Source organism: Macrosteles quadrilineatus, unplaced genomic scaffold (genome assembly GCF_028750875.1).
Source record: "Macrosteles quadrilineatus isolate MER2022 unplaced genomic scaffold, UCM_ALF_1.0 Scaffold_9__3_contigs__length_116548681, whole genome shotgun sequence".
Taxonomy (NCBI): Eukaryota; Metazoa; Arthropoda; class Insecta; order Hemiptera; family Cicadellidae; genus Macrosteles; species Macrosteles quadrilineatus.
The window spans coordinates 47,360,947-47,388,035 of NW_026542602.1; the positions used below are offsets into that span (position 1 = coordinate 47,360,947).

Below are 27,089 nucleotides of genomic sequence, written 5' to 3' on the forward strand. Positions count from 1 at the left end.
TGTGTTTTGTACGCTGTTGTGTCTGTTTAGATTATGATGTTTTGTTTTTATAAAGTATCATTTGTCTGTTTTAATTCTCGATAATTATTTGTCATATTATAATGTGTGTGATAAATGTGAATATATTTATGTTCCGCAATATTATATTCCACTTTCTATGAGACAATGGTAAGTATTTTCTAGCTCAGTGCATTTATATTTTACTTGGGAAGATGGGGTCCCTCATTTGCCCTTGTTTGTTATTGATTGGTTATTATTGTAAATACGCTTATTTATTCTTAAACATTATTTTTGCATAATTGTATTATTAGGATACTTGCTCCCAGTTATGTCAACATTTAAAATTTTGCTGGCATTCAACTTCCTAAATAGACCTGTCATCTGATTTAGGTCAAAACCCCTTATCTTACATCGTCCATATAAATAGGATAGCCTTTTTTTATTTTAAATATTTATTTTTAAATATTTTTCATCTTTACTTTGTGTTAAGAAAGGTTATTATACTTTACCCATGCAAGAGCCTACCCAGCTAATTAGGTATTCTTATATTTGGTGAATGGGTCATAAGTTACTAAGCCTAACTTAGGCTATGTTTTTTGTGAGTCAGTGGCTCAGTCGGTAGCGTCACAGACTTTGGGCCCAAGGCAGCGATATCGTGGGTTCGGATCCTGGTCACTGCCTATAAAATTTATCAGTAAACTTACAGTTCAAATTTGTACTGTACCGTACCGGCTCACCCCTTGCTTTGCTGGATACGTTCCACTCACGGACAGTTAGTCTATGTAGATTGTAGACGGGCAAATGCAAGGTTAAAAGAGGCCGCCAACCTCTTAAAAAAAACTCATCATTTCAAACTCATTGGTAATTTAAGCAGGCCCAAAATTGTTAAATTAATTGTTTATATGTATTAAGCTATGTTGACTTAAAATAGTCTACAGCTAGTCTACGGTAGAGCCTCAATAATAGTGCTTAAACAGGCAAAAAAAAGGCTTGGGACTCCTGCCATTCTCCACTGGTCTCACGGTTTTTGCCGATGTCGGATTCACAGTTTTGGATTGTAGACTTTCCTAAATTGCGGATATGCGGTTGTCCTGTCCTGTTCAAGTCCTTGCCGTGCCGCCCTAAGTTTATTGTGCGCATAGCTTTAAACGGTATTAACTTAATTATAATGTCAGTCATTATAATAACTGGCAAAAGCCATGTTTATACTTGAGTAATTTAACGCATCAAGTATAACAGTTAGGTAACAAATAACTGCATACATTTGTGGAAAACTAATCAGTAAAATTGGGTTTTGAGTGCGATGCTAAAAATAAAATAAATAGGTAAATAAAGGGCCTCTCTATTCCTTTAAAGTTCAAGTTAAATGTTACATTACACAACACAAGGAGGTGACAACACAGTTTATTTATAAGTAAAATTATTGTTTGCGGTTTTTAATGCTAAATTTAAAATCAAGAACGGCAATGCATCCGGCAATTAATTTAGGCTATTCATATTCATTCTTGCCTCAACCTTAAAATATGATTTTCTTTTTAAAACCTATAAATACAATTTTAATATACCGGTAATGTACGGTACTAATTTTGTATTAGGCCTATGTCTTTCTTGGAAAAACGCATTAATAAGCGTGCCAACAACGGGTAATAGGCTGTTGTAGTTTATTGTGCCTGATTTATTAGGATATTTAAACGTTTAAGTACCGTAGGTACTCGCTTTTACAAAAATCAGATATTATCTATTTAGTTTTACAGGTGTAACTTAGTTTTATTTTAACTCTTCCCAAGCTTTGACCGTATGTATACGGCAACAACACTATTCAATTGCGAGCGTTGGCCATATACAAGCATAGGCCTACCACGTATAAGATATAGGCCCTACCTCTAAGCCTGTAAACGTCATTTAGGTAGCCTATTTCAAAGCTGTTACTTTTCCGTCACCAGTTACTTTAGGCCATTAACTTATTTAATATTATTGTTGCGATAACTTTTTTTTTCTTGGTAAATTTCTGATTTGGTGTGTTGGCATCACTGATCTCGTAACATGTGTTGTTTACAAAACCGTTCGGCTGAGTCATGTTATTGTTTTGTTTTAAGTAGGCAGTCTGTTTATGTGTTCTTGATTGAAGTAAACAAAATAACTAAATAACATCAAGTTAAACCTAGTGGAATATACAGGTTGTTTTAAAAAAATATCCGATTTTGTTGGTAAGAGTAGGCCTAACAAATATACCATAGTTATTTGTGTAATTAGTGGGCGAAGTGGCACTTAGCTGCACACAAGAGAAATGTTTGCGCACAAGCTGTAGGCGAGTTTGGTAAGTTTCTCGCGTGCAGCAAAGGCTTGCACTTGTGTTACACATTATATTTTTCTTGCAGTTGTTAGTAATAAATAATAATTAGTCTTTCAAACACTGTTCAACACGTTTTTAAGTTAGGTTAAATCCAAACATTGAACAAAATGGGAAGAAACGCTGCACCAGCTGATCGTAGTCGCAATATCTCGTGTTGCCAACTTATTTTCAAGCGTACCTACACGGATTACGTGCATAATAAAAGCATGCTGTTTTGTGTTGTTTGGTTGGAATACTGGTGTGCGCCAAAGCACATTTTTTCACGCAAGAACAGGTTGTTCATTTTTAATCACTGTTCTTGTTCTAGGAATTGGTATTTTCAACGCTTTGAAGAATCTGGTCATATGATTGAGGTAAGAAAAGATAAACTATTTGTGGAATTTAATTACCCAATAAAATTTAACTCAGGTTTTTAACAATATTTGGCCCTATGTTAAGTGTACAAATTTTATTTATTTTTAATTCTTTTCAATAATAAGTTAACAAAATAATAAATTCATTGGGCTATGAATTAATGATGCTATCCAACAAAAAGGTCGACGTTAGATAGTACTTAACAAGACCAGGGTTTGGACAGTTCCCTTTAAAAACATAAGAAATGCCACTGGCGTAAAAACACATAAAATGAAAAAATGAAAATAACCTATGCAAAAAATAAAATTTTAGTAATTTAGCCTAAACTTTGAATATTTGCCTATTTAGGTTTTTAAACAAATTTTGTCTGGCTGGTGAAGGTTTTGACCGGTACTATATTACGGCTGATTTAAATAAGGCTACTTAGTCTACATCGATTAAAAGAATGTACATGGACTATTCCGACTGTCAAACACCATCTATTGGTCTACTTATAAAAATTTTTCAAGTAATTTCTTCCCAAAGGAGTATCTTTTTTATCTTGACAGTGAATAAAAATAAAATATATATATATGTGCCTTACTCGATATAGCAAACATTGGATCACACATTCAATTATTTCAATCATTATTACGTACTAAAAATTGTTTTTATTAATATTTTTGTATGCCTTGTAATCATGATTTATCGTTAAAAAATTGAAAAAAATACTTGCTGTAAATAGACAAAATGTCATGTTTAGTGTATAAATATCTGTTATTTAATATACCTATGTAGTGATACCTTGAATTATTTCAATAAAATTTATACCTGTCAATCAACTACCGGTATGTTAGATATCAACAGCTTTTATCTTTTTGTATTCAAACATAACATTTTCAGTTAGCTTGGTGGCAAATTATTCCGTCAGTAAAACATGTGTAAGACATGTGAGTGAGCAGATGTTGAAACAAAAAATTGTCATTAGATTCTGAAAAAACTCTAGTGTTGGTTTGGCGGAACTAAGTCACCAATATTAATAATAGTCAATGTTATTCACTTTTATCTTTAGAGTTTAGTTTTGTTGACCTAAACATACAACGTTTACCTCATTAGACAGTATTTTTGTTCATTGAAATGAGATATTTTTTATTAGAAAAAAAGGTTTAGATGAAAGAATAGAATTCATATTTTAGTCACTCGATGTTGTTTGTTCTATTAGATTAAAGGGTCTAAGTGAACCATTTTTATAAGTTTTGTTTTGAAGCCATTTAAATGGTACAAAATATGATTGTAAGTTGTAAAGTTGTAATTGTAATAAATGTGATTGTTTGTTTCAAAAAAGAATTTTTAAGTACCGGTATATTGAATAAATAAGGCTCATTTGATATTGAAAGTCTTTAATCATCTAACAACATCAAATCATAACTTTGCTAACATCAAATTTGGAATTGTTTTTCTTAATTACAGTTTTCACTGTATTTGATTTATGTTGTCTGGTAAATTTAGGGGAAGGGGACTTTTTTGTGAACTCAAATATTTGAACTGGGGGCTGGATAAGATAGGCCTAGTTGAGTCAGTTGAGCCTTGTTTTAGACGGAAGGCTAATGGTGAAAATGTGTTCTACTGTGTTTCCTGTACGCGAGACATTGCACTTAACTCCGTGTCAGGTGTGACGAGTGGCCTTCAACATTCGACCTGCTAAACAAAACAAAATCCGTTCAAATGTGAAAATCTTATCCTAATACAACATTTTAACAGGCATAATCAGACTTACCGAGTTTAAGTGTTCTAATCTAAAAAAAATTGTTTATTCAAAAAGTAACTTATCAAATAACTCTCCTACCTCAACTCAAGCTAAAACTTGATTACATCTGTATTTTATTTGGTAAGAAAATAGTGGTGTAGCTAGAAAGGGTTGATTAATATTGGATATTGAGTTTGATAATAGAAAATTAGGGTGACACACAAATTTGGTTTAATTTTATTTTCTAGTTTTAAGAAATCATTGGTGATTATGTAGTCATGCAAAGTGTTTGAAAAGTTTGGAATTGTCTTTCTATTTTTCATACCATTGCAGATATTATGGATATTATGGACCAATGGATTTTATCTAAGTGATAATGCCGCAACCCCTAGGTCTAGCCTGAAGTAGTGTGAAAAACAATCCCAGGCTCGTGCCTAGCGTCCTTAGGACAAAAAAAAAAAAAAACCATTGCAGATAGGCTATAAGCTTTGGCTGTGTTGACAATTTTTTTGATGCTTTAACCATCACACACATACATTGTGGGGACAGCTTGGGGAGAGTGTAATACAAATCTTAAATATAAGCATGTGTCGAGTGATACTTAATTTTAAACTACCTACTCAGTAAAGTTAAATGCCACAAACGCATCTCAAAAGCTTCATTAAAACAGGAATTATATTGTAGTATAATAATAAAACACTTTTTATAACTGTTGCTTTGAAGGGTAATTTATAATGAATTTATCCGTGTAATTCCTTATTTTGAAAATATGTTAATTTTTAATTTAGAAATGTTTCTTTCATTTTAGGTAGTTTAGTAGTTTTCACATTTTTAATAGACGTTAACTTTTTTTATATAGGGAGTTCTTCAAGGAGGTGACTATTTTGAAATTAATATACAAGACCTAACTACAGGGTTTAACTACAGTGCATTGCAATTAATGGACATCAGTTTGAAAGATAGGTTATGAAATAAATCAATTTCATTTTATTATTTACCATTTAGTTGTCTCTTTAATTTTTTTTACTTTTTTTTATACAATTTTTTCTTCAAATCAAGATCCACTATAATAAGGGTTTTGTAAATAAAATTACTTCAACAAAAATGCACAATTATTTTGTCATGTTCTGCCATTTTTCTGAATGGTGTTAATCAAGTTTCACTTACACATAATTTTTTTGTAGCTTGGAATATCAAGTTGGTAGCATTTTGTATGCGTCTGGTATCCTATATTACTAAAAGTAGCAACCTCTTCTTGGGAAACCTGATATTTTGTTAGTTTGAGTTGAACGCCTTTGTTAATGAAATGGTCACCCTTACTGTTGTAAGTGCCGGAGGAGGAGGAGGTGTCGGAAGGGTGGCAAGTGGCTCTCCTAGTGGAGAGCTGTTGTGACGATGTGCTAAGTGAGCTTCTCTCCGCACATTCTTGTATAAACAAGTAAAAATCTAGTGGTCGAATGAAATATTTACTTCCTTATAGTGAATGAGCTACGCTGTAAAATATCATACAGTATGTTGTGTGATTAAAATCTGTCCTTTTTATTTGGGTTAGGCTGTAGATGGGCTGTAGCACTAGAAATCTTGGTTGAATTTGGTTAAATTTATTAAGCGATTGTAAACTGCTGTAAATGGTTAAATTGATTAAAGTTAAGATACAATTTAAAATAAAATTTCACCAATACTTTGTTAATTCTTAAAAATATTCCAAGTTAAACAGTTTTTTTAATTGAAAAAAAACTAGGTGAAGTTTTTATTTTGAATTTTATTGAAGCCAATGTTACCAGTTCTTTATGAAGATCATTTAAGTTACTTATGTCAGGTGCTGATAACCTTACTAGAAACATTGTTGTCATTGATAAAATTCAGATTGAACTAAGCACTGTCAAAATGCTTAAAACTAATTAATTGACTAGCAATCGGATAAATACGAGTATATTTGTTAATTATAAATATTAGTTATATATTATGACTACCTAATAAATGGTTAGTAGGACAAAATAAACATAGGCATACACAATTTTGATTTGGAAATTTTTAAAAGTTCTAAAAGAGTTTCAACCGGATTTTGTAGCAGCCATAGGACTTTATCTGTTAAAACATTGATGTTGATAAAAGTTCTGAAATGGTTAGGAAGCTTTATTAAAATATTCTTACTGTAATGATTTCATATATTCTCGTTTCATCCTTGTCTCTCTAAATAAACAAAGCTCATCAGTCTCATTGTAGTACAGCTTCTTCTTTCCATATGCTGTAGATTCCCTTTCATTATTAAGGTCGATTCACACATATCAGTTCAGTCACAGTTCCGTTACAGTCCAGTTACAGTTCAGTCTCAGTTGCATCCACAATTTCTCAGTCAATAGTCCGTCAGTTGGTTTCCGTCAGTCTTCTGTCTCTAAAATTCACAGTAATTTACAGTCAAAAGTTTTAAATTATAAACCTATATTCTATCAAGTTTTCATTGTCCATCTTGTTGATTGTTACAAACAGTACTCAAAACATAAACACAGCCATTTAAACAACAATAACACTATTTTCTAACCTTAAACAGGTCCGTCAGGCGTCCGAACAATCCAAAAGTATCGGTGCAAAGAAATCTAAATTTAACTGACGGATGCCGGTGGAGCGACTGATGGGACTGCAACGGATAAGTATAGATAGCGCAATAGAAAATCCATTAAAGAATATTTTTGTTAACTGTGACGTGCCTGAAGTGACTGGACTGCGACGTTCCGTAACTGATGTGTGTGAATCGACCTTTAAGTGTTATTTTATGATGTGCCATATTTCTTTAGGGTCTTCCAACTCTCCTATGTTCAATTTCTTGCTTTAGCTAAATCTTTTGCTCTTTTCCTCTTTTCCTATATCCACCTTGTAATATAAGTGTTGTTTTATACACCCTAAGATTGTTACTCTATGTACTCTGCCTTTATTTAAGATTAAAGTAAGTAAAGTATATACAATGTGGATCATGCTGCTTCCGTTCACTCTGGCCCATAAAATGGCTGCTTAAAAAACTACCGTCTTATTGAGCCATTCCATTATCTCGAATCTTGAATAGTGTAGAGATATGAGAATAGCGAAGAGATATGATTGACAACAGAATATTCTCTTTTTATGTAACTAACCACATCATTGTCATTAAGGGTAATGTTATATGTAGTCTGTTGTGAGACAGCCACATAGGCTCTTTGCACTCCCATGAAAAAACCTCTAGACACCCAATATCTGCAATTCTAAAAAAATAATAAAATGAACTGTTTTGCATGTTGTGACAGGATGATTGAGAGCGTGTCGCGGCGCGCCCTCGGGGGCTCCAGCGGGACGTACAACGTGCGAGCGTCGGAGCTGGCGCGTGACAGACTAAAGACACTCAGCGCGACTGTCGTGTTCCTGGACGACACGCAGCACTGCTTCCAACTAGAGGTAAGACTAGTGCTACAGAGAATGTAACGTAGGGTTTAGGTTTTAAGGATTTAAGTTAGAATAGCAGGCTTGTGTGAATGGAAAAGAGTCAACTAATGTTACTCACAGCACTTTAAATCAAGAAATGTCAGAGTAGGGAAGGGAGATGACTGAATTGAGGTTACTATTGGGTAAAATTCTTTGTGTTTTTGTTTTAAAGAGGACTTTCACATACAATCAAGCTTACCATCCTGACAACAATCCTAATTTAAATCGGCAATAGCAAAAGTGCTTAGGGTGTTAAAATGTAAAAATATATAGCTTGATTTTCATCTGCTATCATGACAACTAAGTATTTACTTACTTAGTGGAATACTTGAACTCTTCATCTATGACTGGAGTAGAAAAAGGAAATCAGTATAATAGGGCCTAATTTTGGATCTAAGAGAATTAATTCTGAATTTTCACTGTTTCAAGAGCAGTTTAAATCTGGCCCTTGAGAGTTAACCATAATTATTCGGGACAATTTTGGGAGAAAGTTCAGATTAAATTAACAAAACTTTATATCTCCTGGGAGCATTTGGTACCTCTTACATGTAATACCTTTTACAGAATAGAAGCTTAAATTGTCTATTCTGAGTTGAATAAGATTAGTAAACTACTGAAGCATTTTAAACAATGCAAAAAACTGTGTAGTTTACAATGGAACATTCCTAACATAGCTGTTAAATTTGATTAACTGCTGTCAATTGTCTGTTTGGATAAAAGAAACATTCATGGGGTCCAGATTAATGCAAGTTTACTATTTGATCATAAAAGTCTTATCGCCTCACCATATTCAACTAAGCTTAGTATTATTCCGTACAATGTAAAAATACACTTAAGGCTCTATGTTCTCGAAAGGGTAGAAGTTATTGCATGCAATTACCGTAACTAAAAGAATGATTTGTTAATATCTGGCTGCGTTCATTTTTTCAGAAAAGAGCCAAGGGGCAAGTCTTGCTGGAGTCTGTCTTTCAACATCTGGAGCTGATAGAGAAAGATTATTTTGGACTGCAATTCTCTGAAACCGGAGTTCTTCCTAACCCACCTAATTCTGATCTCATGGTAAATTGAACATGACTCTTTTACCTGGAATGGTACACTTTTGTGTGGAATCTTAGCTTAACTTAGCTGCATACAATGTCAGGATAATACCTGGATCAGCACTATTAGATACATTAATATTATGCTAGATCATCTTATCTAAAAATCTAAATTAGCATATTTTTGTTAAAATTGTTATGACCTAGCAATTGTTGTCTTATTATTTGTTAATATTTTGCAGCTATTTTTTTTATAAAATTTAGCCTGAACAATTTTTTGAAAGGAGAAATAACAAATATGCAGACAAATAAAAAGTAAGAATTTTGTTATGTTTTGGATTTTTTACACATAAGTATGTCGGTATAGTAGAACCTCAATAACAAGGCCCTCTTGGGGATTAAAAATAAAACTAGTTTGCAATATGTGGTTATAAGAGTACCTAAATACAAAATTGAGGTTTTTTAATTGGACTTGCTATTGAGTGTCTTGTTATCAAGGTCCCACTTTACCGGTACTTAAAATTATTAAGAAAAAAATAAGCACAATAGAGTAACTAAGAAATTGCATTTTTGTTTCAGCGCTGGCTAGACCCTGTGAAACCAGTCAAAAAGCAGTTAAGAGGTAAAAGTACAATAGTTAAAAAAATTAACAAATGTTAAAAAATGAATTAAAAACATGTATAAGGGAAAATTTGTATAGCTATCTCCTGGACAAGTTGATAAGCCTAGTTAGTTTTGAGGGTGTGAAGCAGGGTTTTATCATGTAGCACAGTCGATAAGAGTTTTCCCCTGGAGAAATGTGTGGTCTAAGACCAAACACAAGCCTACTGCTTTGGACATAACCTCTGTAAAGATAGATTGAGTTTGTCTTTAAAATGTTTGTTTTTAATAATTTCTAATTTGACGCTGGTACTCTGTAACAATAGTAATCAGCTAAAAAAATATTAAGGGTGGCAACTATGAGTGAAACTGTGGAACATATAGGCTGATATAGTGATAAAGCACAGTGCTTCAGTCTACAAAGTTCCTGGTTCAAATCCTACCATTCACCAATGGCTCCAGCAGATAATTCCACGACCCTCTTAGCCTGAAGTAATGTGTAAACACTTCTGAGTTAGAGCCTAATGTTGGAGGATATGAAGGGTATACTAAATAATCTTAGCCAATATTTCTAACTTAAAATATCTACACTTTGTCAATAGGCAATGGAAACCTGTATTTCTGTGTCAAGTTCTACGTGTCAGACCCCAGCAAGCTGCAGGAGGAGTACACTAGGTACCACTTCTATCTACAGATACGCAAGGACATTATGACAGGTCGTCTGCTACTACCTCCCAGCACTGCTTGTCTACTGGCCAGCTACACTGTGCAGTGTGAGTATCTTGGAGTTAAAATTCTCCAATAGTCCTAACTACCAGATAACTACGATAGAGAGGGTTAAAGCTTATGGGACAACCGTGCGCTTTTAGCTCTGGTATTGTGGGGCGGAAATGTACTTTTAACAAGCAAGGAAAAGCCTGAACGGCGATGGCCACATAGCATTTTTGTACAGCAGTTGTAGCGCACAGGGTCTTCCTTCAGCGTGAGCGCTGCAGTACATGATGGCGAGGGGGGAAAGGAGAGCAGGAGGAGACGACAAATGGAATTTGCCCTAGACACCAGCAAATGGTGATAGGCACCGATTAAGTGTACCATTGAATGTATCCTCTGTTTCTTACTTCTCCGTTGTTACCACATGTGTCTAGCTGCAGTGACAGTTGTGTAATGTTGAGGTTATGTTGAACAGCTGAGCTGGGAGACTACAATCCCGAGGAGCATGGACCGAGGTATCTGTCTGGTCTACAGCTGGTCCCCAACCAGACTGACGAGATGGAGAAGAAGATTGCCGAGCTCCACAAACTACACAAGTGAGCCATAGATATGCTTCTACGTTATGAATTTTGTCTATTTTACCCATCTTAAAACCATTACTTACTAAGTTGTTCTTGAAGAAAAAGCTATTAGCTCCAAAAATGTATTTATCTGTGCACTTTCATCCATTTTTTCAGTAAGATAAGCCTGTTGTTAAACTAATGAATTACAAAATCCTTAAAAACCCTGGCCTAAAGCCATCTTTACCAGAGTAATTTTCTTTCAAAATGTTTTCTTTTTAGGTTATTTTGAAAGAGAGGTTTGTCACACTGTATTATATACAGTTGTAGTAGATTTTAAGTTTTGTGGTAATGTTTGTCTCAGGGGCCAGACACCAGCTGATGCGGAGTTTAACTTCCTAGATCACGCCAAGCGTCTGGAGATGTATGGAGTAGACCTTCACAAAGCCAGGGTCAGTAGACAAAGTTGTACTTAAAGTTAGAAAATATTTCTCTGATTACCCCTAGTCCGATCAAACATGTTAGATATGATTTTAAAATTGAGTTAAGTTTGAGTTGTGTGAGCATTGGGATTACGTTGTGGAATCAGTTATGACTAGGAATGTGTCAATTCTCGATACCACTGATACTTCAACATTGGTATCGGTATTGAGAATCGATCGTCAAAAGTTGACACCCAAGAAGTCTGTGAAAATCGCATGATCATAAAATTAACTTTTTTTTGGCACTGTTTAAACTGTATAAACACTGTATATTCACTGTATAATCAGTCTTGCCAACACATCACTGACTCAGGCTGATTAAACTGTGCCATTTTTGTTGATGCCATTCCACTACTTCCCTTCGAAGAGACCTCTTTGTAGAGGCAAAATATAAAATTAATTGTGTTATTCACTTTTTGTGTTTTTTAATCTGCTTGGAACTCTTTTCTCTGGTAAGTTCGTTGTGTATCCTTTACTTCTTCCCTGTATTCCTAAGCCAAATGCTTTTTCCAACAAAAACTGTATGAATCACGAGTGTTTCTCATCTTCCTCCAGGATGTGGGAGGCAAGGAGCTGCAACTGGGGGTGACCTCAATGGGGCTAGTCGTGTTCCAGAACGGAGTCAGGATCAACATTTTCTCCTGGGGGAAAATCGTCAAGATATCCTTCAAGAGGAAACAGTTCTTCATTCAGCTGCGGAGGGAACAGGTATGTTGAAATTAAGCCATGGTAAAATAGATGTCTAACATGATTGTGTTTTGTTGTAGTATGTCCGGTAAATTTTATTCCTACCATTCCAAAACCTATGCTCCTAAAAAACAAAAATTTTTCTTACTTATCTATGAATATGACGCCATTGTAATTTCTGCAAATAAAGAATATTTTGATTTGATTTGAATAGCTGCTGTACCCGTGCTTCACAAGCGAAGAGAATTCGGGGTTGAGGAACGTACTCCTATTTACAAAATAAAACATCATTGCAGTTAAAACTATCTTATAAAATAATGTTAGCCTATCAAAATTGGATTGATATGAATTTAATATAAATTAATGAAATAGTAAACATTTAATAATCGCAACTACTATATAAAAAATATTGCTAATCATCTTTCAGCACGTTTTTGTATACATACAAATCTATAACCATAGTCATGTACCCATATTTTCTATATTATGGTTGAAACTTTTCTTGTATCATTGCATCAATGGGAAATTTAGATTGAAATTTGAACCTGTGGAATGATAACTATCCAGAGAGATTGTAAAACATTAAATACAACAAATTGATTGATTGAGCGCAATAAGAATAAAAAATAGAAAATACATTTTTAACGATTAAACCAGTACCCAAAGAGGTTTAGTAACTTTTTCTACACCTCCATTACTTATTCCTGGTTATATTTCTCATAGTCATATTACTGTAATCATTAATCTCTTCTATTACATCAATTTCCCTATCAATCATACACTTGTTGCCCTTCCTCACCACTCTTTTTCATTGTTAATATTAATACATAACATTATTTCTGTTCAGAGTGAAAACTACGACACGTTGCTGGGGTTCAACGTGGTGACGTATCGCTCGTGCAAGAACTTGTGGAAGTCTTGTGTCGAGCATCACACGTTCTTCCGACTGCACTCTCCGCAGACCTCGCGCGGACGACGCTTCCTCTCACTTGGGTCAAAGTTCTCCTACTCGGGTCGCACTCAGTGTCAGACGCTGGAGGACTCGCGTAGCTCGCAGCGCACGGTCGACCGAACTTTCATACGCAGCCCTACTAAGCGGGTGATACGTCAAACGGTGAGTCAGCTGTTATATTTACATTTACACTAAACATTCAGTTTCCTGGTTATTTTTTGGTGTTGCCACCAGAGTCACCACTACGCATCCAACCTTGCTTTGTGTGTAGTTAGGTAGTGCAATTTCAGTATGAAAATGGGTTGAAATTGCCAACATTACAAGAAATGTTGTATATGCAGGTGCCACAGCCTGGTGGGTTGAAGGCTAGTGGGGGGCCGTCACTGCGACCTTCGCGACCACACGACCACAAGGTGACCAGTGTGGGTGCCCGGGAACCTCGCCTAGCCTGGGGAGAACAGAACACACACATCTCTGATGAGTAAGTCACCAAATACACCACGAATATAGGGGTCTGGGGGCCAACTTCAGTTTAGGGTGACAAATTTGGTCAACATCGGTTTGATTGAAAAAAATATTAATTGTGTACTACAATCGGTTTGTAAATAATTCTGCACATCTCTCATATCGCGGTATGTCATGTTCTGCAGTCTTGACGTAAATCGTGAACGTCTCCCGCAGTCACAGTGAAATCCAGAACATCTGCGGTCACGATAACATCATGATTGTCTTCCACGATTGCGGCTTAACTGTTGAACACCTCACGCAATTGTAGCAAAATTGTCATTCTTCAATGGCGCACCTAGGTGAACATATTTCCGGCCCAAACTGATCCCTCAGGCCAACTGTTGGCCCATCTGACCTGAAAATATTGATGACCCGCAAATCCCTACATAAATATTTTTTAAACCACCTTCTACTTACCCTGTTATAGTTTAGAATTTAACATAGGACAGGTGTCCAAGCAACTTGGAAACTATTGTACATGAAATTTGATAATCAGGCTCCCAAATAGTAGTTTTTCTGTGGCAGTCAAAATTTAATGCTTCCTATCTGGTGTGTTATTACAAGCTTCAAGAAAAAGTTTTAAAGTTTGTTGTACATTCTAAGTACAACAGTATCTAGTTTTAACCTCCTAACTTTTCACCTGACTACCATGTATAAATTTTGTGATTGACTATTCTGCTGACAATTTATCAATAGTTGCTGTAACTTGTTGTGTTTGCAGGGAGGGAGGGTTTCTCGAGAGAGTGGACGAGCCTCATGCAGCGTTCACTCCGGGAATGCCAGCTCGCACCATCACCTACGCAGACGACGAGACTGATAGTGATAGACTGTTTGAAACCCCCTTGTATGGAGAACAACTACCTCCTGTACAGGTATTTTATTTGCCTCAATACCCGAGTTGGTTTTTGCAGGAAATAATACTTTTGGAATACATAGAGGAAGAAGGAATGAATAACCAACTTGCCCTCAGAAAAGAGTTCCAGGAAGTTTACAGCACTTTTAACTAGGTATGTCTCGATTCTTGATACCACCAATATTTGGACATTGGTATCGGTATCGAGAATCGATTGTCAAAAATCTATTCCGATATCGATACCCAACACGGAAATCACTGGAAATGTCAATTCTTAACCATTTTTATTTGTCATCCGAGCTATAAATTACTTTAATTACTATTTTAAGATCAAGCTAAGAACTAAGTAACATGGTCTTGATTGTTCCTGTATAAAAAATATTTCAAATGCCAATACTGTTGATAAACACAAAAATAGTATCTAATTTGTTTTGGATCACTGACATGTAGGCCTACAGCCTATTGATATTTTTTCCAGACGGAAGAAGGGCTAGTGTCCATCAGGATGAGGCCGGATGAGCAAGGCAGGTTCGGGTTCAATGTGAAGGGTGGAAGTGATCTGAACATGCCTATCCTAGTGTCCAGGGTGGCTCCTAACACTCCAGCGGACACTTGCTACCCCAAACTGAGCGAAGGGGACCAGGTCAGTACAATCATAGACTAACGCACAGAAGTAGACTTCTCATCCCATTGTAAATTTTGAAGCTCGTTTTTCGAGTCTAGTTCAAGTACGGTGACACTGATTGCTAGTGTCGATGAAATTTTGTTTCTATTATTTTAGGGTTAATTTAATGATTTGTGGTTTACTGTTTGGTCATTAGGGTACGAGTTATTGTTTATGATTATATGGTTTTATTTGGTTAAACAGGGTTTTAAATGACTGAAATAACAAGAAACCAAATGTAAACAAAACACGACCTTTACAGTGCACCAAACAGAACTACAATAAAATTGGCTTCAGCTGTTCCATAAGGATGAGAAATCTACTTAGGGAGTATGTTTTCTATGGTTCAAGTATACATAGTCATATCACTCCCATGTTATAGTTATGCCAGTTTGAAATGGAAATTATCGTGGTTCTGAGCTATTGGCAAGGATGTCCTGATATCAATTACTGATTTTTGTGATCCCGCCAAATTTATAACCAAACCAAACTGAAGGACTTATGGTAAACTATAGCACAACCACTACAGTAGTATGAATAACTTGGGTGGAAAATCAGTTTTTCACTGTAACACATCCTGTAAATGGCAGATTCAACTATTTTATTTGAACAAAACGTTGACACAAGCTGGTCCATACAGATGGCATGTCTACTTCAGCATCCAAGTGAATGGTTCAAGACACTTCATATTTTGGTTGAGTTACTAACAGGGGTTTTATTCAGGAATAAACCCTTCACGACTTGTTTTGGTTTTAAAACTTGAAGAATCACGTAACAAATTTTTGGACGGAAATAGTTAAACAGCTTTATTTCGCCAAAGCGTTGTAAAGAATTTGGTTTAACTTTAATATAGAAAACCCAATGATGTGTTAGAATGTTTTTCGTTTGGTTAAATAAAAGATTAAATTATTTTAACAAACCAATAGTAATTTACACACCAAAATCAGCATCTCAGTCGTAGTTTTTTGCCCTTAGTTGAGTTGACTAATCTTTTACGGAATGGTTTGAAGCATTTAACACATTCATTTGACTGTTCTTGCAATGAGGGTGTAAGGTTATACTAGTCATAAGAAACATAAATTTGAAAAAAATAGTTTCAACCCATTTGATTTGACTTAAATTAAAGTTCTGTGCTTGAACATTTCTGTATCCACAGGTGCTTCTAATCAACGGGGTGGATGTGGGTCACATGCAGCATGACCAGGTAGTGAATCTGATAAGAGCTGCCAGAGACTCCAGGATGGGCGAACTCATACTCACAGTCAGACCTAATGGTAAGGGCAGTATCAGTTTCTATCAGTATTAGTTGAAGCGTGCTATGCATTAAGACAAATCTGCAAACATTTTTTGCCACTGTATCTGCTTTTTACCATGCACATCCTACTATTGCAAAGGAATTCATGTAGTCATCTATATCTATGCTCTTATTTCTTATTATTCTTGTGTTACATTATATTATTCTTCAGAAGAAAGTGTCAGGATGACTCCACTTCTTACTAATTGCTTCTTACCTTCTCCTACTTCCTTCTGAAACCCCCTTGTAGTGGCGAAATATCAAATTATTTCTGTTGTGAACTACTTTTGTGCTGTGTAACTAATCGTTTCTAGGATAAGTTGTGATTCCATTCCTTCTTCCCGTATGATGTTTCTAAGCCTAGTGCCTTTTCCTTGGATAAACTGATATTTTCATGCCAAGTGTTGTGTGTCCGCAGCTGTGTACGAAGCAGATAACCTGGAGGAGGAGCCGGCATATCAGTATGTGCCAGACACAGACACACCACACCCCATCACTTTAGGCAGCGACGCCCTCGGACAGTCCATGCTGCTGCTGGCCGACGGACTGGCTAGCGGGGCGCTGCTACAACAGTTCGACAAACTGTACCGCAAGAAACCTGGCATGTCCACCGCAGACGCCAAGCGTGCCGAGAACCAAGTAAAAAACAGATACAGAGACATATCACCATGTGAGTGACAGATGTAGTTGCTGGTTATGTTATTTAAGATATTATTAGGGGTGTGCGATGCATCGAAAATGCATCGAAATTTCGATTCGATTCGATGCATCGAATCGCGATTCGATTCAGTGGTGGTCAAAAAACGATTCGATTCAGTGGTGGTCAAAAAACGATTCGATTCACGAGGGAGTCAGTATCCATATACGAAAAACGCCTGCAGAAAGTCAATGCAATACCCGCAATACAGGAGCGCGTTGCTGTTGCGTTTCCTTTACGAAGGCGTTCTTATTTAATACATTCTTTGCATTAAATATAGCTTTAATTGTTTTATATTTTTTTGTTTTGACATTGCAAATGATTAGAGGTTTGTTTTTTGTCTTGATGTAAGCAGTGTGTGAAATATTTTACTACTGTGTACCTAGCCAAAACAAGGTAGGTTACTCCAAAATCATTTTAAAAATAAGTCTGAAAAATTGTTACTTAATACTTAACTAGTAAGATTAATGTTATAGACTGATTCATTTGGTATTTTTGTTAGGTGTCTGCCGGTCCCCGTCCCCGAATTTTTGTTGGGGCAAAAGAAAAAAAAAGAATAATTTATTTCCAAAGAAACACTCTTATATTATTATATCTATTATTACAGAGGAATTAAAATGTTCAAATGAGAATTAAAAATTAAGTTGGCTCACGACCTTTAAGAATAAAGACACAACAGAGCAATTGCCGCACTGCCACTAGCCAGAGCCAGGTCTAGTCGTCTACTGATAAGAGTAACAAGACAAAAGCCGTGACGCAACACTAACAGTGCAAAGAAAACAAAGTCAAAAGAATAGAAAGACTACTTATCCAGACATACTAGTATAATCATTTATTGTTTATTCAATACATAATTAAAAATATATTTTATTATTTTACATAATAAATTATAAACAAAAGAAATATCTGATATAGTGAACAGATCTGTATCTTGGTTAGATGGGGTTAAAAAAATATATTTCTAAGATCCAATACAATATTTACAACTCACAAATTACATTGAATTAATTTCTTTGAAAATAATCTCTAACAGTTTTGTGTTTTTGAATAAAGAAGTATATTTCTTTGTCTCTACTCCCTTGTTTCATCACTTGCATTTTGTCAGCAATTGAAGCAACTGGGTAGCAACCGGGTGGTGTAAGAGGGGAGGGGGAGGGTCTATGACCTTGAATTCACACATCGTTGCCCGGGCCTGGCTGGTGAGACTGATTCATTGTTTTTGTTGACATACTACTACCCTTCCTTAAGAGAAAAAGGCCCTGCTGTTCCAAAAACATTGAGGGTAGTTTAAAAACATTGACCTGTGCTGTGTTGCCAAGGGCACTAGGCTAGAAGATAGCATTTAACTTTCTTGTCTCTTGATTTAATATTATTTTAATCTTCTATATATTATTTAAGAGTTACTTTTCGGGTACCTAATTAGTTGTGATATTGTTTGGCTTTATTTTATGGATTTTTAATTCTTTTCATTCATTAGCTATCAAAATCAGTTGTTTTAGGATTTTAATCTCTTGCAGTAGGTCTATACTACTGTATGACATGATATGCATTTTTTAGTCCTTATTAATTATACCATAAACAATGTTTGTATGTTATTTACTGTTTTTGAGTTTTATAGGAAATTAGTTTACACAATATCTTTTCTTCAATGAGTTCTCCACTTGACATGTTGCTTCTAGCCTATTACTATTTTAGGCCCTATAAAAATAATGCCTAGGTAAAGCTGTAGGCCTACTGATGCCAATAATAATTCTTTATTTATGATGATGTAACAAATAATGTAAGTGTGAGGTTATTATACTAAGGAGGTTAGGAGGCAGGGAATGAATGATACATCTTGCATGGTGGAAACATATTATTTTTATTTTCTTCTTGCTTGCAGTCCTGAAGCCGGTCCACAGGCCCTAAACTTGTGATATGTAAATTTATTTCTTAATGGTCTTTTTATATTAAGTTCCATTCAAATTTGTTGTAATTTAGCTACCGGCACCTATTTAGTTATTTAAACAGTTATTAAAATGAGAATGAATGTCTTGATAAAAAAAATATTTTCTTCTTTCTTGCAGTTGAGCCAATTCAAGTAAAAATTATGAAATAGGCAAGTAAAGCAGCTCACTGGTATTTCCAGCAGTTATTCTAATACATATGATTGAAAATAAATATTTTTTCACCTAAAATTCATATGTTAAGTATGAAATAGGCCTAATACCACATCAACAAAAATTTGTATTACACAAATGTGATACATTTTAATTATTGTTAATCCACTCAATTGACAATTATGAATAGAAAAATACCGTATTGCTTCGAATCGAGTTGCATCGAATCGAATCGAAAATCTTTTTAATCGAATCGTTGCTTCGAATCGAAAATTTTTTGCTGCTTCGCACACCCCTAGATATTATTGTGTACATTTCTTACTATGATAAGTAAAAACAAAGTTACATTAATGTAACATGGTTGACGTTTTGGGATCTGGAATCTGATCTTGTTCTTGGATAAGAAAGTATCTGAAACCTAACAAAATTAGCAAAAAGAACAGCAAAAGTTGGAAAATCACAGTTACAAAAAAACACAGAGAAGTAAAACCAAGATTAAAACCAAATCCCTCAATAAAACTTTAAGGTAATAAACAAAATTAGGAGAATACAATTGACACATCTTCTCAAGATATGTTAGACTGATTTTGATTTTTGTTGTCATCAACATCTCCCAAAATCGCACAGACTTAATCGAGTTGTCTGCCATAGTGATGAAATCGTAACGATCTCCCACGATTGCAGAAACTTCTCCCTGGCACATAGGCAAAATTGTTACATATCCCACAGTCCCAGAGACACCCTCATCGTCTCCTGTGATCCCGTTCTGCAATCTTGATACTGCATTTCTGCTTTTTTTACACAGGTCCAATCCTAATGAAGACCTTGTGCTATATCTGCGGCAATACCGCACTGTCGCCTACTGTTCTGCTTTAGGGATGGAGACATCATTGTCGCAACTCGCAATCACGGCAAAATCTATGACCTTTGAAACAAATTGAGTCCAGAGAAAATTCCAAAATAATTTAAATCCCGTATAAAAGTTTTGGGACCTATCAACATCCATCCCTTTAGTTAACTAAATGTAAGTTATGTGGTAATAAACAAAATTGCCATTAAAGGTGAGAAATGTAAAAATTCATTTTGTTCCATAAATTTCATCTTCAGTTTTAGTTATTTTACCCTGTTGGTGTAAGTGTAAATATGTGTGTTTGTTTGCAGATGACGTGACAAGAGTGATCCTTGCAGGAGGCAGTGGCGGGGACTACATCAACGCCAACTACGTCAACATGGAGATCCCAGGCAGCGGCATCATCAACAGATACATCGCTACCCAGGGTAACAAAACTAGACTTAAATAAAACCATTTTTATTTTGTGCACTCAACAATTGCAAGAGCAACAATTGATTGCTCTTTAATTTGTAGGGAACATCCCTTTAATTGTTGGGGTTCATCTTTCTTTTTAGGTTATTTATGTTTGTTTCATGGATTTTTTTCTTCTACGCCAGTGGCATTTCATCATGGTTCTACACGAGGGAATCAGAGTTGGTAGGCAATCTGCTATGGTTGTGCATACTCAGCAGTAATGGTTTAACAATCATAAATAGCTTGATAACTATAAAATGCTCTTACGAATCTTTATGCAGTTTTTCAGTAATTCTGGATATAACCGCTATAGAAGACCCTTTGTAGTCATACGTTTTTGGTGAACTGTATCCTGAACGTGAAAGATAAGGGATAAGTTAGTGTCTACTGTAGGTGCGTAGTATTTTTCACCTTATGATTGATGAAGCTGTATGTAATGTGTGTGTTGTGTAGGTCCACTGAGTACTACAGTGAGAGACTTCTGGCAGATGGTGGTAGAGCAAGGCAGTACTCTGGTGGTGATGGTCACTACACTGGTAGAGAGAGGCCGCACCAAGTGTCACAAATACTGGCCATCACTCAGTGAGACCATGGAGCTGGCTCCCGGCCTACAGCTCAGCTGTGGCAAGGAGGAGGCCGACGCTACAGGCAGCTTTGTCATCAGAGAGTTCCTCCTGAGAGACCTACAGGTAACACATCTCAATAGGTCTTGTCATTTCCAACCTTTCGGATCAATTTACTTTTCTCTCACAACCTTAAATGTCTGATCAGACGATAAAAGAGTAAGCAATCAATTACCGTACATTTTTCTATCTCAGTCACAAAATTGAGTCAAGAAGTTTTTTCCCATCCCGATCTGATTTCTTCAATTTTCACAGACCCCTAGACAATTATAGTGGGTAGTCTTTACCATTTGTTGGGTATAGCTCAAAAGTTGGTGCAGTAATGAAAGAGTAGGGTACTTTCCTGTTAAAGGGAACATTCATTATTATCGATGATTTTTTTTCGATATTAACAAATTGAAACATATCAGCTGACAACTACGATAAATATTATTCAGTATATGAAACTGTTCTAAAAAAATAACCTAACATAACTAACCAAACTTGCTGTAACATTTAAAAATTCTGTGTTTAACTTGCCTTTTCTATTATCAACCCCAAACGGAAGTTTTAAATATTACAGCAAGTTTGGTTGGTTATGTTAGGTTAGCTTAGAACAGTTTCATTTCTTAATCCATATACTATTTTAGTCCAAACAAGATCAGTTAGTTGTTGTTGTCAATTTGTAATAGATCTGATCGGAAAACAAAAATATCGATATATCGAAAAAAATCATCGATAATAATGAATGTTCCCTTTAACAGGAAAGTATCAAGAGTAGTTAGTAATTGGCTTTTCTTTATAATATTTCATGTTAGTGTATCAATAGTCAATTACATACTGGTTATATGTTTGTTTACTTTGACAGACGGGGGAGGAAAGAGACGTGACACACATGCAGTATCTGTGCTGGCCAGACCACGGGGTCCCAGATAGTCTGGGAGGATTCCTGGTGTTTGTCGGCGCAGTGCGTCGGTGCCGCGCCGGTATGGTGGAGCCAGCCATCGTCCACTGCTCTGCTGGCATCGGCCGCACCGGAGTCCTCATACTAGCGGAGACGGCGCTGTGCCTCATAGAAGCCAACCAGCCTGTATACCCTCTGGACATAGTACGTCAGATGAGGGATCAGCGAGCCATGATGATACAAACACCGGTGAGTGAAAAATCTGCCCATAATATTATTTAAATATTACCAGGGGCATGTTTTAAAAAAATAACCATTTCCATTATTTAATGAAGGTTTAAATTGTCTGGTTACTGTCAAAACGACAGTAACCTATAACTAAGTAACCCCGTGTAGTTTGAAAGATTACAGATTTTTAGCAAATTGAGCACAACATCAGGTCAGAATGTCAGCTAAGGTATTTATTTACAAATTCATCATGTGGATTTTATCATACGTTTTAAATTTCACAGAATACACAAATACACACAGCAAAACCTGTTATAACTATTAACTGATCGACCAGACGGTCAGTCACAAACGTCATGTGTGTATTAGTAAGTAGGGTATTAAAGCACAAAAACCATTTGCAGAAGGAAAAAATTGTGTTTGTATTCCATTTCATTAAAAATCTCTGTTGAGTTCTTATCTTGTGCAATTTTTAACCAGCTTAACATCCATCCAGACCTGAAGATTTGCTGAACTTTTTACAGCAAAACAGCTTTAGCTTAATAAATTTAGTAGTGTCTTTAAAAACTTATGTTAGTTATCAGTGCTCTGTAAAAAATAACACAACATAAAAGTTTTCCAGGTGATAGTGACTTCTCTTACATATGTACAATGTTTATGTTTCAGAGTCAGTATCGGTTTGTGTGCAGTTGTGTACATCACGCCTACACAGAAGGGCTTGTCAAGCCTTTGCCCGAGTTCAGCTCCCGATAAACTCATTAGTGCCTTACCCTCCCGGTCCAACTGGCTGCAAGTGCCTGGCTATACGTTCATTACTCGCTTCTCTCAAACTTGGTAACCCGTGTCTTTTAAGTGATTTAAAAAATTCAATGTTAACGGAACAGGAAACAGTGGCCGTCCTTTGGAAGCGGATCCGTCCGGTGTGTAAGGCACTTGAAGAATAGCTCTGATTTGTTTGGGTGCTTTAAATTATCGTTTACAAATTATGTGTCTCTCTAGTCATGTGTTCAGAGCTGTTTTGTCATTTGTTTTATCGCCCGCATCAAGTTTGTCACAAATTGTAAAGAGCCAGTTGGGCCCGGCGTCCCCCTCTCATCGACCTGTGAGTACAAGACTCGTCTGTCCAGTGAACCATCCATGTCATCATCCGTCGTGGTTTAGATTATTTACAATTTTACTCGTGTGTAGTCTATCCGGAATGTTGTCAAGTAAATTTTAGCTTTTTAAGATTTTAACCGTTCGTGTTTAACATCGGATATTTTAGTACGGAAACCCACCCTTGGTCATTGTAACCGTTTTTTATGACCTAAGTATTTTTCTCTGTCGCATGTTTTAACCACACTACTCGTAATCAGTTAACAACTGCGGGTCGGTTTCCACATAGTAGAACTGCCATGTAGGATAGTGACTAGTATTTTTTCTAGAAGTATTTCGTGTTTTTATACCCGTGAACCTCACAAAACCCAAGGCACAATGTTGTTCTAAAGAATGGATCTGATCGGTAATACAAATGTGGCATTTGTTTTGGTTAAATACTAACAATAAATATTAAAATACGTTGTTCACCTTATTAACATCAGACTATACATCATATCAGTTACGCCCGTGCCTTGGTGGTCAGTAGTCACTGGATCATATTCTTTATGTCAGTTTGTATGAAACGGATTGATTTCTTGTACAGAACATCACTCGATATATTGTTGTTACCTGTTACATTCATGCTCTCTTTGAGTTTTTATTCTTATTTCCCTAATTTATTAAAATATAATTTTTTGTTTTCTCTGACTAGCAAGAGAGCTGCATCAATTATCTTTGTAATGGGTCAACGATTTTTTCACACAACCTCTATTCCTCTTTTTCAAACCTGTGTTTCTAATACAGTACTTGACCATGTTCCTACGTATACAGTATTGTAATGCCACAGGCAACGAAGAATGTAGAACACAGAGGTAAAAGAAATGTTGCTGAAGCAGAACAAATAGACCTATAAAGGAAAAATGTGAAAACCTTGGAGCATAAGCTTTTGACATTTTTATGAAAAGAGGTCTCAACATTTTTGTCGGGACACTGAACCTTGATCCCACCAAATTTTGATGGAAAATATTTTCATTCACTTTTTATTTTGATATTTTAACATCTTTTTACTCTTCCTCTAAAAAAGTAAAGCTGGGTAAATGATTCTTACTATCTTTTCTGTAACGCTGTGTTTATATTGAACTCGTCGAGAGCATGAATTATACAGGTCGGATAGTGATTACCCTGTAAATTATATTTTAATTTTTATGTGCCATCAGGTTTGGGTGTACATGTAACATTTTTGTTTGTTTTGTATAGATATTTAATATATTATATATTTATTTTCTGTAATTTTAATTGCTTTTTGTTGAAAGTATACCCTGTAAAAGAAAACTAATGTCAAATGATTGTGATTAATTTTATGTAGTAATTAAGTTAGTAACAAATTGTGTGAAATGTTTATGTATTTTAGCGGAACCATCCTGTATGGTGTATTATTTAATTGTATTTTACCAATCATGAATATAGATCTCATATTTCAGAAGAGTTATTTATAACTTCTGTTGTATTATTTTTGTAATAGTTGAAACAAACTGTATTTCATCTGCAACCAGATTGAATCTTTTGGTTGTATATTTATATAATTCTCTTTAGTTTTCACTATCGACTTTAATATGAGAATAAACAAACTGTGATTATATAAAGTGAACAATTCTCACATAACGAAATATAATAAAAGTTGTTAAGAGTACCAATTTTAATGTATCTTTTAAAACAAAAAAAAAGTTATTTGGTTGCCAAGCCGGCAGCTTCAATTAGGGTTGCATCCCGGTACTAGACCAAAACTTAATATAAAACTAAGTATACTGTAGAACAAATTTGTATTAATTATTCATTATGTATATAAGTGGCAGCTTTACACACAAGTCTCAAGATTTCCTGGATGTCAAAAATATAGTTTTTATAAGATAGTAAAATACCTATGTCAATTACATAAATAGGCTATGACTTTTTTAAAAAGTAATTTCATTAGTTCAACTCTCACTCCTATATGAATAATTTTAAGTTTTTCTAGTGGAGGTCATAGCTTGAAGTTTCGATTCTTGATTCTGAATTTAATAAAACCCCAAATCTTGAATCCAAGAACAATTTTTATAGGCCTAATTCATCTAGAATACTAAATTATTCTGCCAAAAGATATTCATAATATTTTTGAAATTTTTCAATCAATTCTAAAAATAAACAAAGATTTTGGGACTGTCATTCCTGTTTGAATTCCACTACTGAAAGAACAACCAAAAGAACTTATCATGCTCAACTGCACAGGTTGTGGTGGTGCCGGATAACAAAATAATAAAGTAAGTGGGTATAACTACTTTAATACTTTAATCTGAAATGACGACCATAAAAATGTAGGCATTTTTAAGCCAAGTGAATGGAGATGAGTAGGATGAGTGGCGCGATCTTGTAGTCTTGTTAGTGACTAAGGCTGACGTGTTCCTTAGACACAGCTGTTAATTAATAGCCCATACAGCTAATGACAAGTAAGGGACCTACAGTTTATAGTGGAATCCGAACCACATTTTTGCCTTGTAGTTAATGAATTGGTCTAATTATCAGGATAGTACTGCAGATAGTCGTAGTACTCACTAGTGTGGACGCTAAACCTCACCAGGGAGTATCGCATCCACAGTGCATGCATATAAATATCCACAATTCGTGACCTAGTAGCTGGAGTACAGGACGTCACCGCCGTCCCAGTCTAACTAAATTTTATAGTTAATTTCTAAATCCAATAGATTGAATATTAACTTTTTTTGGATCCAAGATTGGGTTTTAAAACATCACAAATCTAAGTATTTGTGAAATAAAGGAATATGACTGGCCTTGGTTGCAGAATCAAATATTACCATATTAAAAATATTGGTTCAATGCTTATATTTCTCTCAGCAAATAACAATCTAACACAAATAAAAGTCACAATTTTGATGAGACATTCACAATATGCTGTAGTTTTATAATTTCATTGTTGCGTAACGGGTACATTAGTTTTCTTAATATTGTCTTCTGTCTTCCCACGTTTGAAACCTGATTTTCTTAGGTTTATTTTAAGCTGTGTTTATTGTTATTGGAGTTTTTGAGAAATTTTTTTAGCCTCTTAATAGCAGCTGTTAATAAAATTTTAAACTCTTTTTGTGAAACTCCGTTGTAAACGTTGTTTTTAGACTTTGTGTTGTTCAACAAATAAAATAATGTTAACCTTAAATGTTTACAATAGGCCTACTGTTTGATCCGTTGTTGATTTCTTGTAAAAAAAAAACATCAATCTGAAAAACTGTTGACAAAAATTGGCGTTCTTTGGATTGTTGTAAACATTGGTTAGGTTGGAAACTTTTTAAACTCCAATGCAAACGCAGTTATATTTTTAATTAAGCCCCAAATACAAAAACATGAGCTTTAACTTACTTTTAGCTTGCTTTCTATATTAATTCATTTTCTGTTTTAAGTGTTCACAGAAAACAATGACACACATAGAGAATATCTAACATTTGTTTAGCTTAAGAATTATAATACCTAGTATTTTGCACTTAACTGTTTTCCTTCAAGCCGAGCATGCATTCTTCGACAGTTGAAACTGTGTTGGATTTTGTATTTTATGGTCCTTTGATAGAATGTGAGACAATATGGAGAAAAAAATAAAAGACTTATTCTAAAATGTTGTTATTTTTGCAACCCTCTCGTCATCTGATTCGTGCCGATCAAGCATTTTCGGTAATGCAGCAATAATTTGGTTTTTACCAATCTATATAATTAATACGCAAACACAAAGTTTGTCGGTTGAACTCCTCCACCATTTCTTAACTGATTTTATCCATTGACGTCTCATTGGAAAGAGCGTGTCACATAGATTTGCAAACTGACATTACATTTCTGAAAAAGTCCCTTGGTCTCTGCCTCAATGGCTTTTAAAGTTCCCATGTTATCCTTATGGAGAATATAATTG

General features: G+C 35.2%; 1 protein-coding gene across 1 annotated transcript; it reads left to right on the forward strand.

The window, feature by feature from the left end:
* LOC129002271 (tyrosine-protein phosphatase non-receptor type 4) lies at nucleotides 1-26,801 on the forward strand. Its single transcript, XM_054429950.1, has 19 exons — nucleotides 1-168; nucleotides 2,661-2,706; nucleotides 7,712-7,859; nucleotides 8,817-8,945; nucleotides 9,503-9,545; nucleotides 10,126-10,296; nucleotides 10,710-10,830; nucleotides 11,159-11,246; nucleotides 11,832-11,984; nucleotides 12,811-13,077; nucleotides 13,257-13,396; nucleotides 14,144-14,294; nucleotides 14,754-14,918; nucleotides 16,096-16,213; nucleotides 16,652-16,903; nucleotides 20,191-20,307; nucleotides 20,789-21,024; nucleotides 21,806-22,090; nucleotides 22,736-26,801. The coding sequence occupies exons 3-19, from the start codon at nucleotides 7,713-7,715 to the stop codon at nucleotides 22,820-22,822; spliced, it is 2,670 nt and encodes an 889-aa protein (XP_054285925.1). The 5' UTR covers nucleotides 1-168; nucleotides 2,661-2,706; nucleotide 7,712; the 3' UTR covers nucleotides 22,823-26,801.
* The last annotated feature ends 288 nt before the right edge of the window (nucleotides 26,802-27,089 follow it).

What these genes read in the sequence shown, in the direction of transcription:
- LOC129002271 (XM_054429950.1), top strand. Translation starts at nt 7,713, where the DNA reads ATGATTGAGAGCGTGTCGCGGCGCGCCCTCGGGGGCTCCAGCGGGACG. An exon ending in AGCACTGCTTCCAACTAGAG is followed by an intron (nt 7,860 to 8,816) that starts GTAAGACTAGTG and finishes TCATTTTTTCAG; the next exon opens with AAAAGAGCCAAGGGGCAAGT. An exon ending in CCATGATGATACAAACACCG is followed by an intron (nt 22,091 to 22,735) that starts GTGAGTGAAAAA and finishes TTTATGTTTCAG; the next exon opens with AGTCAGTATCGGTTTGTGTG.